The sequence below is a fragment of the Candoia aspera genome, chromosome 1 (genome assembly GCF_035149785.1).
Source record: "Candoia aspera isolate rCanAsp1 chromosome 1, rCanAsp1.hap2, whole genome shotgun sequence".
Taxonomy (NCBI): domain Eukaryota; kingdom Metazoa; phylum Chordata; class Lepidosauria; order Squamata; family Boidae; genus Candoia; species Candoia aspera.
This window is the reverse complement of record NC_086153.1, coordinates 330,841,941-330,858,241: the sequence shown is the minus strand read 5'-3', so window position 1 is coordinate 330,858,241 and position 16,301 is coordinate 330,841,941. Positions and strand designations below refer to the sequence as shown.

At 47.6% G+C, this 16,301-nt stretch overlaps 1 protein-coding gene across 1 annotated transcript; it reads left to right on the top strand.

Moving 5' to 3' along the window:
* The first annotated feature begins 490 nt into the window (after positions 1 to 490).
* JUND (JunD proto-oncogene, AP-1 transcription factor subunit) lies at positions 491 to 2,085 on the top strand. Its single transcript, XM_063290682.1, has one exon. It carries the CDS (start codon positions 731 to 733, stop codon positions 1,724 to 1,726), a length of 996 nt encoding a protein of 331 aa, XP_063146752.1. The 5' UTR covers positions 491 to 730; the 3' UTR covers positions 1,727 to 2,085.
* Positions 2,086 to 16,301: the final 14,216 nt, after the last annotated feature.

The window sequence follows — 16,301 nt, the reverse complement described above, 5'->3', positions numbered from 1 at the left end:
TACTGGCTTCTATTTCCTGCGGTTAGAGTTTCGGTTTGCAAGCCCCTTGGGGCAGGGAACTTCTCTTTCCCTTCTCTTCCCCTGTTCACGCAGCTGCAAGAAAGCCGATCTCCATCGGGCGTGCAAAATTAACTTTCCAACCGGGGAGGGGGGGGGCGGAGAAGCAGAAGCATTCACAAGCTCCTCCTCCTTCCCCCCTCGAAGCAAGCCCCGCGTGCGTGGCCGCCCTCATGATGACATCAGCCCAAGAGGCCGTGCGCTGTTGTATGCAGTTTATGGAGCCGGTCGCCTCGGAGACGGGCCTGCCAGGAGGGAAAGAAAATGAGAGAAAGAGAGAGTGAAAAGAGAAAGAAAAGTGGGTGGGGGGGCTGGACGTAGTTTCACATAGGCCCCGCCCCTAATGCAAAACAGCTTCCCCAGACGTCATCTTCAGCCAATGGGAGGCGGGTACGGTGAGCTCATCGGGCCGGCGGAAGGTATAAAGGGACCTCCCAGAGGAAGGCGAGCGTCTTGAACGCGCGCAGAAGAGAGGCGGAGGGGTTCGGCGCTCGGTGGCTTCGTGGGGGCGGCCGCGGTGTCTAACAAAGCGCTGCCCGGGAAGAAGCCCGACGCTCCTCCTCTTCACGTCGGGCGCGCAACTGGGGACCCTCCCCGTCCCAGATTCCCGAGGTCTCCGCTGGGGCGACCATAGGTGGCTACCCCCCCTCCGCGGCCTGCGGGGGGGAAGAGGATGGAAATACCTTTCTACCATGACGATGTATTGATTGCTCTGGCAGCGTCGGCGACAGCGCCTTCCTCCCGAAGCAGCAGTAGCAGCGGCGGCGGCAGCCTCCTCCAACCCCTTCTCGACGGCACCATGATGAAAAAAGACGGCTTGGCCTTGGCGCTGAGCGATCAGGTGGTGTCTGGCCTGAAGGCGCCCTCCGGTCACGCCGCCAATGCCCCTTCCGCGCAGCAGCAGCCGCCGCCGCCAGGGGAAAGCCAGACGCTGCTAGCCTCCCCGGATCTGGGCCTCCTGAAGCTGGCCTCGCCGGAGTTGGAGCGCCTGATCATCCAGTCGAACGGCTTGGTGACGACGACGCCGACCAGCGGCGGCACCCAATTCCACTTTCCTAAAGGCGGCGGCGGAGGCGCCCCCGATGAGCAGGAGTTTGCTGCCGGCTTTGTGAAAGCCTTGGAGGACCTGCACAACCAGAACCAGCTGGGAAGCGCGGGCCCTGTCGGCGGGGAGCTGCCGCCGGCGGCCAGCCTGGCCCAGCAGCAGCAGCCGCCGCCCGCTGAGCCTCCGGTGTACGCCAACCTGAGCACGTTCCCCGTCGCGGCCAGCTACTCGACGGAGGGGGCTTACCAGGCGCACCCTCGGCTGCAGCCGCCCCCGTCGCTCAAGGACGAGCCTCAGATCGTCCCGGAGGTGGCGAGCTTCGGCGAGAGCCCGCCGCTGTCGCCCATCGACATGGACACGCAGGAGCGCATCAAGGCAGAGCGCAAGCGGCTGCGCAACCGCATCGCGGCGTCCAAGTGCCGGCGGCGGAAGCTGGAGCGTATCTCCCGTCTGGAGGAGAAAGTCAAGAGCCTCAAGAGCCAGAACACCGAACTGGCCTCGACGGCCAACCTCCTCCGGGAGCAGGTGGCGCAGCTCAAGCAGAAAGTGCTCAGCCACGTCAACAGCGGCTGCCAGCTCTTACCCCAGCAGCAGCAGCAGCCCCACCAGGTCCCGGCCTACTGAAGGGCCCCTCGGCAGGGAAAGAGCGCGCTCGCTCGCTGCTCTGGGACCCGAAGCCCCCGCCGACGCGCCTCGATGACCCGCCAGGGGAGGCCCCGTCCTAGCAGGCGCGCTCTCTGAGCCTGGCGGCGTAGCGAGCCGAGGAGAAGCGTGGGAGGCACCCGCGGCCCTTTCCTTCCGTCCCGAGGTGCGACGCGCGAACTGCCGTTTCGAGGAGGATGCCCCGGCGCCTCTCTCAGCCTGTCCCCCCTGCTCCCCCGCATTGGACAGAAACTTGATACCGGTCGAGGGAAGGGGAAGGAGCAATCGGGAAGGCCTTCTGTGGCCCTCCAAAGCCGGGGTGCGGCGGCACATGGACGCAGTTTGGCGATTAGGACTTCCTGGGCCGCAAAGGGAATCGGGGTCTCAAAGGGGGCGGGGCGTCTCTAGTCTGTGCCTTTGAACTCTGGATACCCATCCTTTACGGAACTTTTTTTAAAGCGACAGGATCTCAGAGGTGGAGGTGTTAGAGAGCCCACACCGGCTTCTCCCCAGCTCACCCCTGATCTCAGTCGTTGGGATTTGCCATAGACTTTGGACTGAACTTTGCCCAGACAGGCTTCATTCTCTTTCCTCCTCCCCTGGCAGCATTTCCTTTTCTCCCTATCATATTTATGTTAATATTGAATCCTGCTCAACTCTTGTTTTGAGGAGAGGGATTCTTAGGTCCTTCCTTTCCCCCCCCCCTCCCTTGATATATCATCACATTCCACAGTGCAGTAAAATCCTGTGCAGGAGATGAAAAAAAATTTGTCTTGACTGTTTTTTGGGGGGTGGGTGGGGTTCACTTTAGGCTCTTACTCCCTGCTTTAAAGGCGAGGCAGCTGATCCTCAAAATGTGTGTTGTGAGTGCCCTCTGGTGCCTGTCCTAGGAACAGGGAGCTGCATTTAGATAAGGTTTTTTCAGCTTGTATTGATATCACAACAAGAATTTCTAGTGGATTATAGCCCCAATCTATCTGGAGAATACAGAGGGTTATTTTGGGGGTGGGTGGGGGGCTCATGGCTGCTTTGTGTTGGTCACTCACAGGGTTTCACCACTTCCAGCCTTGTAGGCACATGTCCATCACCCCAAGTTACTTGCTTCTAAGTTCTGAGTATTTTTAGCTTCTAATATTGTTTGAAAACATTGGGGGAGGTGAGCTGCTGAAATGATGTCAAAGGAAAGTTAGATTTCCCAGAATTTTTAGCAGGATATGGTATCTTTAAACGGAAACAGCATCAGCTCTCATGATGATGATGAACTATGATTCCCAGAAACCCACCAGCAGAGCCAGTAAGGGAAGCTGAATTTTTAAATTCAGCAGTATCTGGAGGGCCACAGCTTCCCTGCTTGTGTATTCTCTGCAGGTGTAGATGGTGTTCCAGAATGAAATGGGAGAGATACTGGTTTTGTTTAATTTGATTTTTTTTTGGGGGGGGGGGAATAGCGTAGTGGAGAAATTAGTGGCCACAAGATGTTGCTGGAGTTCAGCTCCTTATCACCTTCAGTCAATATGACTGAAGGTGATCTACAATAAGGAGTTGTATTCCGGTTTCTCTAGCCCTCCTGTACCCATTAGAAGAGAACTAGTAAGATTCTTGTCTTCGGCATCAACTTGTCAGAGAAATGCTACTGTAAAGGGAGGTTTTATGCCCTGTTATGAAAAACAGCTATCAATAAATCTTTTCTCCTATTTCTGAAAGCTATTTATAGTTAAAACATCTGGAGAGAATCTGAGAATAGCCTTGCTGGATACAGACTTAGGCCCATCTAGCCAGCATTCCGTCTCATGTGGTGCATCAGATGCATTAGGAAGACCACAAATAAGAGATCAAGGCGGCCTTTCCCACTCTTGCTTCCTTGCGCTTGGCATGGAGAGGTGGACTGCTGTGCTTAGAGGAGCAGCTAGACATCATTACTAGTAGCCGTTGATATTCCTGTCCTCTAGGAATTTGTTTAGTCCCCTCTTTAAGCCATCTAAATTAGTGTCTGACACCATATTTTTGGCAGCATATTCTACAGCTTAATTGTGTTCTGTGTGAATAAATGTTTCCTTGTCTTGGCTTTAAAACCTCTGCTAGTCAGTTTCATTGAGTGGCCTCTAGTTGTAGTATTATGGGAGACAGAGAAAAACCTATCCCTGTTAGTTCTTTATTTACTGGATACAATTACATAAACTTCAATGATACTTCCTCATCTTTTTCTAAGCTGAACAACTCCATCTGTTGCTGGTTGTCAAATCTCCTGGTGCTGGGAATTTCTGCATTGGAAGACTTTTCAGATGCCTTCTGTTAAGGTGTGGCTTGCCTGAATCTTAACTCCCATTCAAAATGAGAAGCTGCAATAAAAAGTGGATGATAACCGTCTCTATGGAAGCTTCTCCAGCAATCTGGGTCAAACTAGCATTTTTAAAGTTATTAATTCCAGTCAACCTTGTCCTTTAAGCAACGTGCCAATAACATAATGTATTTGGAAAACTACAATCCTGTGTTTCTTAACCTTGGCAGCTTGAAGATGTCTGGACTTCAACTCCCAGAATTCCACAGCCAGCATGCTGGCTGGGGAATTCTGGGAGTTGAAGTCCAGATTCAGATATTTAAAAACAATAGTGGAAAAAGTCAAAATCAGCAAGTAGGGGTTTGTCTCATGCCAGAATGGTGGTTTACCAAGTGAGCGTTGTAGTGTATTCCATAAAGGGGGGGGGCATCTTTTTGCTTTACAGAGATCTTGAGAAGAACCATATTTCTCCTGATTAGCTAACTCAAGTTTACTCTGTGTAGATTTACAAACTGCAGAACCTTAGATTTTTGAAGAACTTTTTTGAAATTTAAGTCCAGCTTTTAACAAAGGTTTAAGGTTGTATTAGGGTTTGACTTTAAAGGCTGGGGCTATTAAGTAGCTGTGTTAACACAACCCACTGACCTACAAATCAGCCACATTTAAGGTAGGTTGTTGTTTTGACTCAGCCTATATTGGTTTAGCATATGGTAGAAAACCAGAAAATGGGCTAATTCAATAGAAGAGGGAGATAACTGCATAAGCATCCTATGCTGTTTTAAACTTGTATTCTGTTCTTTAGAATTGATAAGTTTGTCAAATTACTGGTACTTTTGTCAACATAGGATGATGAGAAAGAAAGAGCACACACTTTGAAAGTTGAAGGGACCTTATTGTTATGTAGACTAGCCTCTTAATCAGTCCAGGAATCTATTACACCACCTCTATTAGGTGACCATCCAACTCTTGTTCAAAAAAGCCAGCTTCATGAGTGGGGAGTCCATCAGCTCTTCCTCTCAAGAAATTCTTCCTGAAGTTCAGCCTGAACCTCTTCCCTTTTAATTTCAACTTATTGGTCCTTATCCTGCCCTCAGTTTCAGCAGAGAACAGATCTGCCTTCCCCCTTTTGGCACACGACAACCTTCTAGATATTTATAGACCATTAAATCTCCTGCTAGGCATCTCTTGGAAAGTAAATATGTCCAGCTCTTCTAACCATACCTCAGAGGGCTTGGTTTCCACGCTCCGTTTTTGATAGCTCTTCTCTGAACCTGCTCCAGTTTTGTGTCCCTTTTAATGTTTGCTATCCAGACGTGTACGTGACCTGCCCAGTGCATTGTAGACAACATTTACACAAAGGCCTAACTTTCAATTTTGCAACTAATCCAGAACATTTTAAGGGTGTTCTCGTTCACACACACACACACAGACACACCCTGATCAATTCAGGAGCCTGGAAGACACTTCCTTAAATCTTGCCCAGCTGTTCACTGTTTAAAGAGCCTTTTTGTTGTTCAGTGCTTGAAAATTAATCATACTCTGCCATGTTGGAAATCCCCCCATTCCCCTGCAAAAATTCTCCTCTGCTTGCTCTTTATACAAGGGTAGTGTGCTTTGAGGATGTAGCACGTTAGCAGGGAGAGAGAGATTAGAGGGAGCAAAGAATCTAGCTGTGTGCACTCAATACTGTGAACTACATACAGCCAGCCAACAGCATTTTAGCTTAAACGCGTTGTGCAAACTTGGCGCATGTGTTTGGTTTGCGATTCAGGCTATTGCTTAATGTTAACTCCATAAACCATGGCAAGCATGTTGCATGAACACAGGAAGAGGTTTGTAAGAACTGAGGGCCCAGAATGTTGAACTAGGTGGATGTTGTGTCTTAAATTCTTAAGAAATTATGTAACCTATTTTGGCAGAGAGCTGCAGTCCAACATTTGGAAGCCGGAGGAGCCAAAGCTGCCAATGATCGAAGAAGTGCCTTGATTGGATTATTTATTGCCTTAAGCTTGCTGTGGTTTCATACCAAAACAATCTTTTCAATGCCAATTTTATTCCTCTTGTTGTTGACATTCGGTTGTCCTACAGCTGGCTGTGTGGGGCTACTATGCTGATTACCAGGTTGGACTCAGAGGCCAAGTGGCCCCTTCTGACTTCATGATTCTAACTTAAAAGGCATTCTCTCTTCTCTAACAGTAAAGGAGTAAAATATGGTAAAAAAGAGAAGGGATCTCAGTTTTTCTAAATGCTTATAATAGCTTTATAGATCTGCTGCTGCTATCTGAATCATTTGAGACATTCTGGTGGCGGGTGGTGGTGGTGGTGGAATTATCTTCAACCTCTTCCTGTTTTTGTCCCATCACTTAACTTTCTCTTTCAGAATGTAAAGTTGATGGCAGGATTTTTTTTCCCCTGACACTCATGTAATTTAATTAATCTTTCTAGGCTGTTTTTCTGACTCCAAGTTCTCCAAAGTGGCTTGCCAAAACAAAAAAACAAACCCTAAATTCAGTAATAACAATATGCAAATTTCAAAGGCAAAAGAATAAAGACAAGAATTGGTACCATAATCTCTTAAGAGCCACAAAGGAAATCTTGAAAGGTACTTTGTTTCAGTCTGATGGCATGAACACCCAATGTAGTTAATCTGAACTGTGAGTAAACTCCCAAGCTCTCATCAAGTCAATTCCTCTATTAGAGCAACTGAAGATACACAAAATCGTAGCAGGCGCTAGGAATTCTCAAGAACTCTTAATCAGAAAAGTTGGGAGGAAAAAACATGGCTGACAGTACAGAATGGCCTGAACAAATTTGATTTTTAGATTAGAGGGTTTGGAAGGCTTACAAGCACACCCAAACTTTTTTGGGATGTTCAAGGGCTTCATTTTAATTTTAAGTGACATACTTAAAATTTCTTTCTAGCCCCAACTCCAAAGAAGTGGGTGGAGGTAGAAAAAATTGAATTTAAGCTAATTAATGCAATTAATATGCTTGTTCCTCATGCATTAATTAATTTCACATTTGGTCAGTTGAAAATTACAGTTGAATAGCAGTATCTGGAGGAGCTTTTGTTGCACTGAAGTTTTGGGAATGAGCCCATGTGACCCTGGAACAACTTGGTGCATTCCTGTTCTGTACGTCAACAGTTGGGAGCTTAAATACAGAAGTGCTGGTGCCAAAGATTCTCTCCAGCTTGTTGGAAAGAAGAAGAAAAGAATAATGGTGGGTCCCCCTATTTGGAGTTACACAATCCAGCAGTTAAAAGTAAAAACTGTTTCCATTCTTTGTAAGATCCCAGGTTGTGTTTGTATAACACACAAGCTATCCAGACACTTTTTAGTGTACATGCTAGGTGAACCAATCTGATATGGCTGGCTCATGGGTCAGGCAATCTTTAAAAATTGAGTTAATAAGAACGGGTAGGGACTGAGGTCAGTTAAGCAGTGTTCATGGGAACAAAGCTGCAAGTATTTTAAGATGTACTAGGAGAAAAAAGTTCTCCAAAGCTCATCAGGTGCCTTAACTATTTACACAAAGGTATGCATTATCAAAATAAGGAATGCTGCCGCGCAGGCAGTGATGAGTGCCCCAAGATCAGCACATGTGACACCATTGCTGTGCAAGCTGCACTGGGTGCCAGTTTTCTTCCGGGTCCAATTCAAGGTGTTGGTTATGACCGTTAAAGCCCTTCATGGCATGGGACAAGGCTACCTGAGGGACCGTCTCATCCCCATCACATCGACCCGTCCCACCCGGTCATGCAGAGAGGGCATGCTATGGACCCTGTTGGCAAGGGAGTTTCACTTGGCGGAGTCCAGGAGGTGAGCCTTCTCTGCAGTGGCACCTGCCCTCTGGAACATTCTGCCCCCCCGAGGTGAGGCAGGCTCCTTCGCTCCCGACCTTCTGGAAGGGTTTGAAGACCTGGTTCTGCTGCCTCGCCTGGGATGGGAAGGGAAACAGCTCTTCCTGGGGGTGGCTGGTGGTGTAGAGTTCTCCCTACTGAATGTAAATTCTCCCACTCAGATTTTATATTTATTTATTATTTTAGTATTTTGGATGTTGACTTTAATATGTTGAGGTATTAAAGGGATAATTTTATTGTAAACTGCCTAGAGTCCCCCTCTTTGGGGAGAGATGGGCGGTAATAGAAATTTGAATAATAAATAAATAAATTCAAGCAGGGGAATCAGTTGTTCACATGTCACTTGCCAGAACAAGTTTTCTATTAAAAATTGTTCAGCATTTTCATTTAAAAAGTTGATAGGCAATCTTTCCTAAAATTGAGTGTAGAGAAATACCGATATGGCCATTTTAGCAATAGTGTAAATGGAGCAAAGAAGCTGTCTGCAAACTTTGAACCAGTTTCTGCATATTGCTCAAGGACAGATACATCACACAGCACATTTCCTTCTTCCAGATGTGGAGTAACTTAATGCCATGCTCAAGCACATGATGATCTGTGCCTGTGAGCCACCAAGAGTTGCTTAAGGTGGGTAGCCATAAAAATCTTTTAAATAAATAAATGATCTGACTTTCAGAAATGGGCATAGTTGGTTAAAGTACCTCTGCAGTAAGTGAATTAATCCAGTGTTTTGGGTTCACACGACACACTGAATCAAACTAACTGCATGGGATGGATTTACACAACTTGCTAGGCTAAAATGTGACTTGGGGCTGTGAACACAAAACCCATGAAGGATTACCTTTACCATATCAGTTTATCCTAAAGAGGTTGCCTTACAATTCTTTAAGATTTTCACATTCAGGAGAATTGGAAGGAGAATGCTGGAGGTGTGTGGCTAACCAACCACTTCTGATGGCATAGCATCAGGTAGCAAGTGCATTGCTTCCCCATCTGTAAGTTCAGAGTCAAGGCCACTTAAAGCAGACTGAGATAGGGACCTTTTATTTCAGCCACAAAATCTTAGCAGGTTCAAGCCTGAGAGGTCAAAGCTTCGTTCTCAGCTCTTCCCTAAGCTTCCTAAGCTTTTTTCATCATTCCCTTTGAAGCTGAATGTGTTGTTAAATGTTTAGCATGCCTGCTTGTTTATGGGTGGGGTAGCAACCTGGTGTACTTCCAAAGTTTTGGACTGTACCTCTTATACTTGATAATGGTCATGCTCATTGAGACAAATGGCTGCTACACTGGAATAAATGCTGGCTTGTTTATGGGATTTATTTCCTGCCCTTATAAAATATAAGCACAGCCATTTACAAATCTTAAAATAACAACAGCATTAAAGCCATCAGCACTTCGGCATTTATTTCTTAGAATAGGCACATGCATTTTCCATCCTTCACCTCCCTGCGTCACATTTGACTTTTGCGTCTCAAGGGAAAAGGAACTGGTCAAGATGTCACTCAAATGGCCAGTGCAACATGCATGGCCCCGCAAGATGAAGCCAATTATTATTACTATGCATAAACATTGCCCATCACACTACTATATTCCCTTTCAGGATAAGCAGTATTACACAAAGTACAGAACAAGTATGACAAGCAGGAAGCAAATAATAACAATACAAAACAAAACTGGGGCACAAGACGAGAAGACACAAACTCATCTCCTGAATCTACTTGCTCCAACACCGTTTATTGTATCTCTTCATAACTTTCTATTTTTGCAAACCAACTTTGTTTCCACCATGTAGTAATAGATACTGTAAATTGCTTCATATGTTGCCTTTTGTTCTTTATAAACTTGTCACTCTCTCCTTTTGAGGACAGCCCCTATTCCATCCAGCTGTTCACTCTTCCTTCATACACCTATTCTGCAATTTGATGTTCATTCTCTAACTATGACCAAACCACCTCACCTTCCTTCTTTCATACTGGTGATTTACTTTTGTATTCAATCCATGTTCCTTCTAGCCCCAACCTCTTTCTGCTTTATCACCTACATTTCTTAAGTGCCTGATTCTCATAGCATACAACTTTCTCCTGGCATACCCAAATCCCTCAGTTCCATATATCAAAGTGGGTGGCAGCATGTTCTTATACCCAGCCATTCCTAGTGACAGACCATACATTGCCCAGGACCTTTCTATCTACATTTGCACATCTTAAAATTTCTCCATCCATTTCCCATCTTTAGTAAATAGTCAAGGTACACAACTTCATCTACCTGATGTAATTTTTTACCACCTAGCTGTAACTTACAATCGTTCACTCCCTTGTCTGCCTTCTGGATAATCATGATATTGCCATAGACAAAATCTGTAAGGCTGAAAAGGGGTGCCCTTTTTCAAATGGATATATGGAGACTGTAGGAGGGGAAAGATCTGGAATCCTGCCCCAGGCGTAGAGGATGCCACCCCGCCATTGGGTTCATTGCCTTTACTGGGTATTAACAAAGAAGACGTGGCCTTATCTGCCCAGGCCAAGACTTAAAACAAAACCAGATGAAGACTCTCTGCCAATTTCTTGAGGAGGGGGGCAAGGAGGAAACAGATTTTGTGGATTCAGGCCAAAAGCAAGGCAGGGGGAAGGAGGGGAATGCAAGCCAAACAAAGGAATTCTTTTTTGTTGCTAAGAAGCTTGAGATGTTGTTTGAATCACTGAGCAGAATATCTCCTGTTTGGATGGGAAAAGATCAGCGAGACAGCTTAGAAAATCAGAGCCCTGGGTAAACCCATTTGGAGAACAGGCTGTGTAGGAGGAGAGGATGGCATGCAGGATTGCCCACCCCAATGTCTGCTAGGGGGCTGTCACCAAATACCGAGCCCCAACTGACAAGAATGGTGCTTGTGCCAGGAGGCTCCTCCCTGCCCTGGCTGATTTTTGTCTTTCTGTGTGAGGGAAAAGGCTTCCAAACAAAGCCTGGTGTTGCAGCTGCCCATCTTTTTTTTTTAAATTCTTTAAGAAATCTTTATGGGACTTAAATTGATTCATAGAGTGATTCTTAGAGATAAAAAGAAGGATGGATTGTTGTAGCATGCAGCTTCCTATTTTTTTTTAAATTAAAAATATTTTTTCAAAATATAAAAAGTTAGGTGATACAAGGAACCTAATAGATCCCAAGAAGTATCTATGGGCACTGGTCTTGCACAGGCAGCCACAGAAGTACATGATGTAACAAGTTGGAATGTTCTTTCGGACATTCCAACTTTCACTTAAAAAGTAATTTCAGAAGCTGGATGAAAGGTTACACATGCAGGTTGAGACTGGCAATGTTTGGCCATTTTAGTACACCCAACACCCATAGAGAAGTCACAGACATGTAAGTGTGGCACATGCTGGTATTACGGAGACGGAAAAAGGGAAGAAAAATTCCAGATTATCAAGATAATGGGGTAAGAACTGGAAAAGATTTTATACAAGGAGCGGCCAATGCTTTGGGACTTGGGAATTGGAAGGAAGTTGTAGCTTGGATTCATGGAACATGCCAAACCAAAATGTGGCTTGTTTGTGGCTTGCTGTACAGTTTGAACCCATTGTGATCTTCCAACAATGCTACCTAGTTTTGTATGATAGATGGACCCTGCCAATTGTGATTTAATCAGTAAATCATGATTGAGTGATAAAGGGTCATAAATAACATAAGCTTATATAATTAGCTACAGCATTGAGAAATTGGGTATAGAGAAATATAAAATGGATAATCATTGATTCATTTCTTCTGTAAAAGAAAGTCCCTCTTCTCACAAGGCACAATTAATGTGTGGAATTTAATCCCTCCAAGATGTGATGATGGCCGCAGGCTTGAAGAGCATGAAATGCAGTTATGGAGGAGAAGAGACCTATCTTTAGGCATCACAGCTAAATGAAACGTCTATGATCAGTGGTAGCCTGTCTGAATACCATTTGCATGCCAAAGGCCTCACTCTTAACCCCGAGCTTGAACCTTGCCAGCATCTCCTCATGATGGGAAAGACTGACCAGCTGTTTCCAGATGGGGACCTCTTAGCGGAAACTCTTTATAAGGGAGAAAAATGGTGGAGAATGGCAGTGGGGTTACAAATGGGAGATCGTCACAGCAACATCGCTGTGATGGTCGGTGTCAGGGCCAGCCTCGCTTCGCAATAAGACACAGACTCACTTAATGGGTATTAAGGATTTCTGGTTTATTGGAATGATAGCTGACAGAACGAAAAATGGGAACGGGGTAGGTGGTGTGGGGGTGCCCCTTTTATACCCTCCTGTATTGCCCCGGGTTTCCCCACCCCTCTTTGCCCCGATCCCTCTTGATGGGACCCTTGATGGCTGCCTGGGCGTTTTCCCCGGTGTCTTCTTTTGTCTCCCTGCGACGGTTGTGTCCTCCGGGGTACCAGGTGCGTCTTATCTTCATTCCTCTGACGTCTTTCTTTTCAGCTGCTTATGGGTCCATGGGTGTGGGTGCTTTTGGGTGCTTGTGTTAATCCCTGGTTTGATTATCTCCTTCCTCTTTTCCTTAATGATCATGATCCACGTTGTGAGGCTCTTTGTGCCTTGCAACGAGGTCATGACATGCTGCCCCCCCAAAGATGTTCTTATGGTGCTGGTTTCTCCGGGTATGCCTCATGGAACTGTCTTGTTAGTTGTCTAGCCATGACGTGTCATGCCTGGACCCACTCTGGGTATGAAAAATGTTTCCATTTCACGAGGTATTGTAGTGTTCCTCTTTGCTTTCTTGAGTCCAGTATTTCTTTTACTTCAAAATGTTGTTGGTTGTCTATCATTATGGGTGGGGGCGGAGGTTCTTCCGTATGCCATTTGGATGTGCTCGTTGGCTTCAGTAGTGCACAGTGAAACACTGGGTGGACCCGTCTCAAATTGTGAGGCAGTTCCAGTTTGAAGGTAACTGGGTTGATTACCTGTGTGATTTTGAAGGGTCCGATGAATTTCGGTGCCAATTTCTTCGAGGGTTGCGAGGTCTTTATGAACTTAGTGGAGAGGTAGACCCTATCTCCCACTTTGTAGTTCGGTGCCTCCGCCCTGTGGTTGTCCGCATATTTTTTGTACGTTGTTTGTGCGTCTGCTAGGGCCGTTTGGATGATTGGCCAGGTTGTTGCCAGCTGTGCCGCCCAATCGTCTGGTGAGCAGGGCAGGGTTTCAGGTTGCGGCAATTCTGGTATCGGTACAAAGTCCCTTCCGTAGACCACCTTAAACGGGGTGTGGCCAGTGCTCTGGTGTACCGCGTTATTATAGGCCACCTCTGCAAAAGGTAGTAGGTCTACCCAGTTGTCCTGTTGATAATTTATGAATGCTCTCAGGAACTGTTCAAGTGTTGAGTTTAGGATCTCTGTGGATCCGTCCGTGTGTGGATGCCACGCAGTGGACAGTGCTTGCTTGGTTCCGATTAGTTTTAAAAATTCCCGCCAAAACTTTGACGTGAATTGTGTGCCTCTGTCGGTCACCAACCTGTAGGGGGCGCCGTGGATCCTGTATATGTGTGTTAGGAACAAACGTGCCAGTTGTTGTGCGGAGGGGATAGTTGCACACGGGATGAAGTGTGCCTGTTTCGAGAAATAGTCTTTTACCACCCATATCACAGTTTTTCTTTGGCTGGGTGGGAGGTCCACAATGAAATCCATGGAAATTTCTTCCCATGGGTGGGAGGGGCTGGCTACCGGCTGTAGCAGCCCATGGGGTTTCCCTCCTTTCCGTTTGGTGGTGGCACATATGGGGCAGTTGGCCACGTAGTCTTTTACGTCTTTTCTGAGGTTTGGCCACCAAAATTGCCTCCTCGTTAGGTGGAGGGTTTTTACAAACCCAAAATGCCCTGCAGATTTGTCATCGTGCGATCTATGTAAGATCTCCCCCCACAGTGATTCGGGCACGTACAAGGCTTTCTCTTTCCAGGTGATGTTGTCTTTGAAAGATACATGTTGTCGGTTGTTTTGCAACCATGTATCTTGCTGTAGTGCTTGTGTGAGTCTTAGTTGCCAGTTCGGTGAAATTGAGCGCCAGCTCCGATCGCTCCCCGCCGTTCGTGCTGGCGTGCGCTGATTCCTTGTCTGGCTACGCGTGACAGCTGGGCAGCCGAGCTGTTTCTCGGTCCATACTGTCCCCACGATGTCGGAGGCTTGCATGTCGTCCTGTGGCCGTCGGGAAAGGGCGTCTGCCAAGAAGTTTTTCTTGCCCGGTATGAATTTCAGCGTGAAATTGAACCGGCTGAAGAACTGAGCCCATCGCACCTGCTTCGGGCTGAGCCGTTTTGGCATGCTGAGTGCCTCCAGGTTCTTGTGGTCCGTCCAGACCTCGAAGGGGCAGGTGGCCCCTTCCAGCAGGTGCCGCCATGTTTCCAGGGCTGTCTTTACTGCAAACGCCTCCTTTTCCCATACGTGCCATCTCCGCTCTGTTTCGGAGAATTTGCAGGAAAGGTAGGTGCAGGGTTTTAGGTGGTTGTCTGAGTCCTTTTGAAGCAGGATGGCTCCGATGGAAAAGTCGGAGGCATCTGCCTGCACCACAAAAGGCTTGGTGGGGTCGGGGTGTTGTAGCACTGGCTCAGCTGTGAAGAGGTTTTTCAGTCTCTCGAATGCCGTTTGACAGTCAGCTGTCCAGTTCAGTAGCGCCCCCGGGTTTCTCGATTTGCGCGTGTCCCCCAAGCCCTTAGTCTTTAGCAGGTTAGTTAGGGGCAAAATAGTCTCTGCCAGCCTGGGCGTGAACCCCCTGTAGAAATTAGTGAATCCCAGGAGGCTTTGCAGTTGTCTCCTCGTGCGTGGGCGCTCCCATGCCAGGATGGCTTGGACCTTGCTGGGGTCCATTTCTATCCCTTTAGCTGAAATCCTATACCCTAAGTAGTCAATTTGTTTTTTATGAAACTCGCACTTGGAGAGCTTAACGAACAGCTCTGCCTTGCAAAGTTTCTTGAGCACTTCTTTTACCAAGCGTTCGTGCTCACGTTCTGTTTCTGTGTAGATCAATACATCGTCAAGGTAAACCAAAACCCCCTTAAAAAGGTGGTCACGCAGGACCTCATTAATTAACTGCATGAATACCCCCGGTGCTCCTGCCAGTCCGAATGGGAGTACCTTATATTGAAACGCCCCCAATGGGCAGTTGAAAGCAGTCTTCCACTCATCCCCCTCCTGTATCCGTATGCGGTAGTAGGCTTCCCTTATGTCCAGTTTGGAGAATACCTTACTCTTTACCAGGTGGGACAAGATGTCCTTTATTAAGGGTAAAGGGTATTTATTTGAAATGCTTGCTGCGTTTAATCCACGGTAGTCTGTACAGAGCCGCAATGACCCGTCCTTTTTCTCGCGAAAGAGGACTGGCGCTCCCACTGGAGAGTTTGCTGGCTCGATAAAACCTCTCGCCAAGTTTTTGTCTACGAAGTCCCTTAATGCTGCTAGCTCTCGCTGGGTCATAGCATATATTTTTGGTTTGGGTAGGGGTACCCCCGGGACCAGTTCAATGGTGCAGTCCGTCTTTCTGTGGGGGGGGAGTTTGTCCGCCTCTTTCTCGCCGAAAACGTCGGTGAAATCCCCGTATGTGGTTGGCAGTCCCTCTGGCAGTGCTGTCTCTCTGTGTTCCGCAGTCGTTGTCGCCCCCCCCATGGCTGCTCGGGGAACCCTGTTCCCTGAAGGTGCTTGGTAACACCCGTCAGCAAACTTAATCTCTCTGGTTCTCCAGTTGATGACTGGGTTTTGCTGCACGAGCCATGGGATCCCCAGTATGAGTCGGGGTTGCCCCACCGGTGCCACGATGAAAGCCAATTTTTCCTCGTGGCTGCCGAGCCTTAGCGCGGTTTCTCCGGTGTATTGGGTGACTGGGCCCCCTCCCGCTGCAGATCCATCGAGCTGCGAGAACACCAGTTGGTGCTGAAGTGGATAGCAGCGGAGGTCGAGTGCGGCTGCCAGGTCAGGGTGCATTAGGCTTTTGGAGCAACCCAAATCAATGAGTGCCCAGACCTTTTCAGTTTTATTTCGATGGGTGAGGGTAACACGGACGTAGAGGGTGGGGCATTCCTCACTCACCCCTTTGTCGTAGCGCCTGTCACTGTCCTCCACCTGTCCTTCAGCGCCCCTTAGGCCAGGTGGTTGTCGTTTTCTGTCGGCTCGTCGGGGTTGCTTCCCTCCTCCTCTGAACTGTAGGGGACGTGTCTGCGTCGGTACTCCCCCTTCGCCGCTGGTCGCTTTCTTGGCGCTGGGGTTGGTGTGGTTTGTGCCCTCCTCGGGCTCTCTCTGGGTGTCGTTTTGGGGCATGCGGCTGCTTTGTGATCTTCCCTGCCACACGTGAAGCATTGCCCTTTTGCGAAGCGTCTGTCCCGTTCCTCCTTCCAGGGTTGGGGTCTCGCCCTCACCTGCCTTGCGCTGGTGCGTAGGGGTCTCGCTGCCTCCATCTGCTGCGTTTCCC

Excerpts from the sequence above, each read along its gene's own strand:
- JUND (XM_063290682.1), top strand. The coding sequence starts at position 731 with ATGGAAATACCTTTCTACCATGACGATGTATTGATTGCTCTGGCAGCG.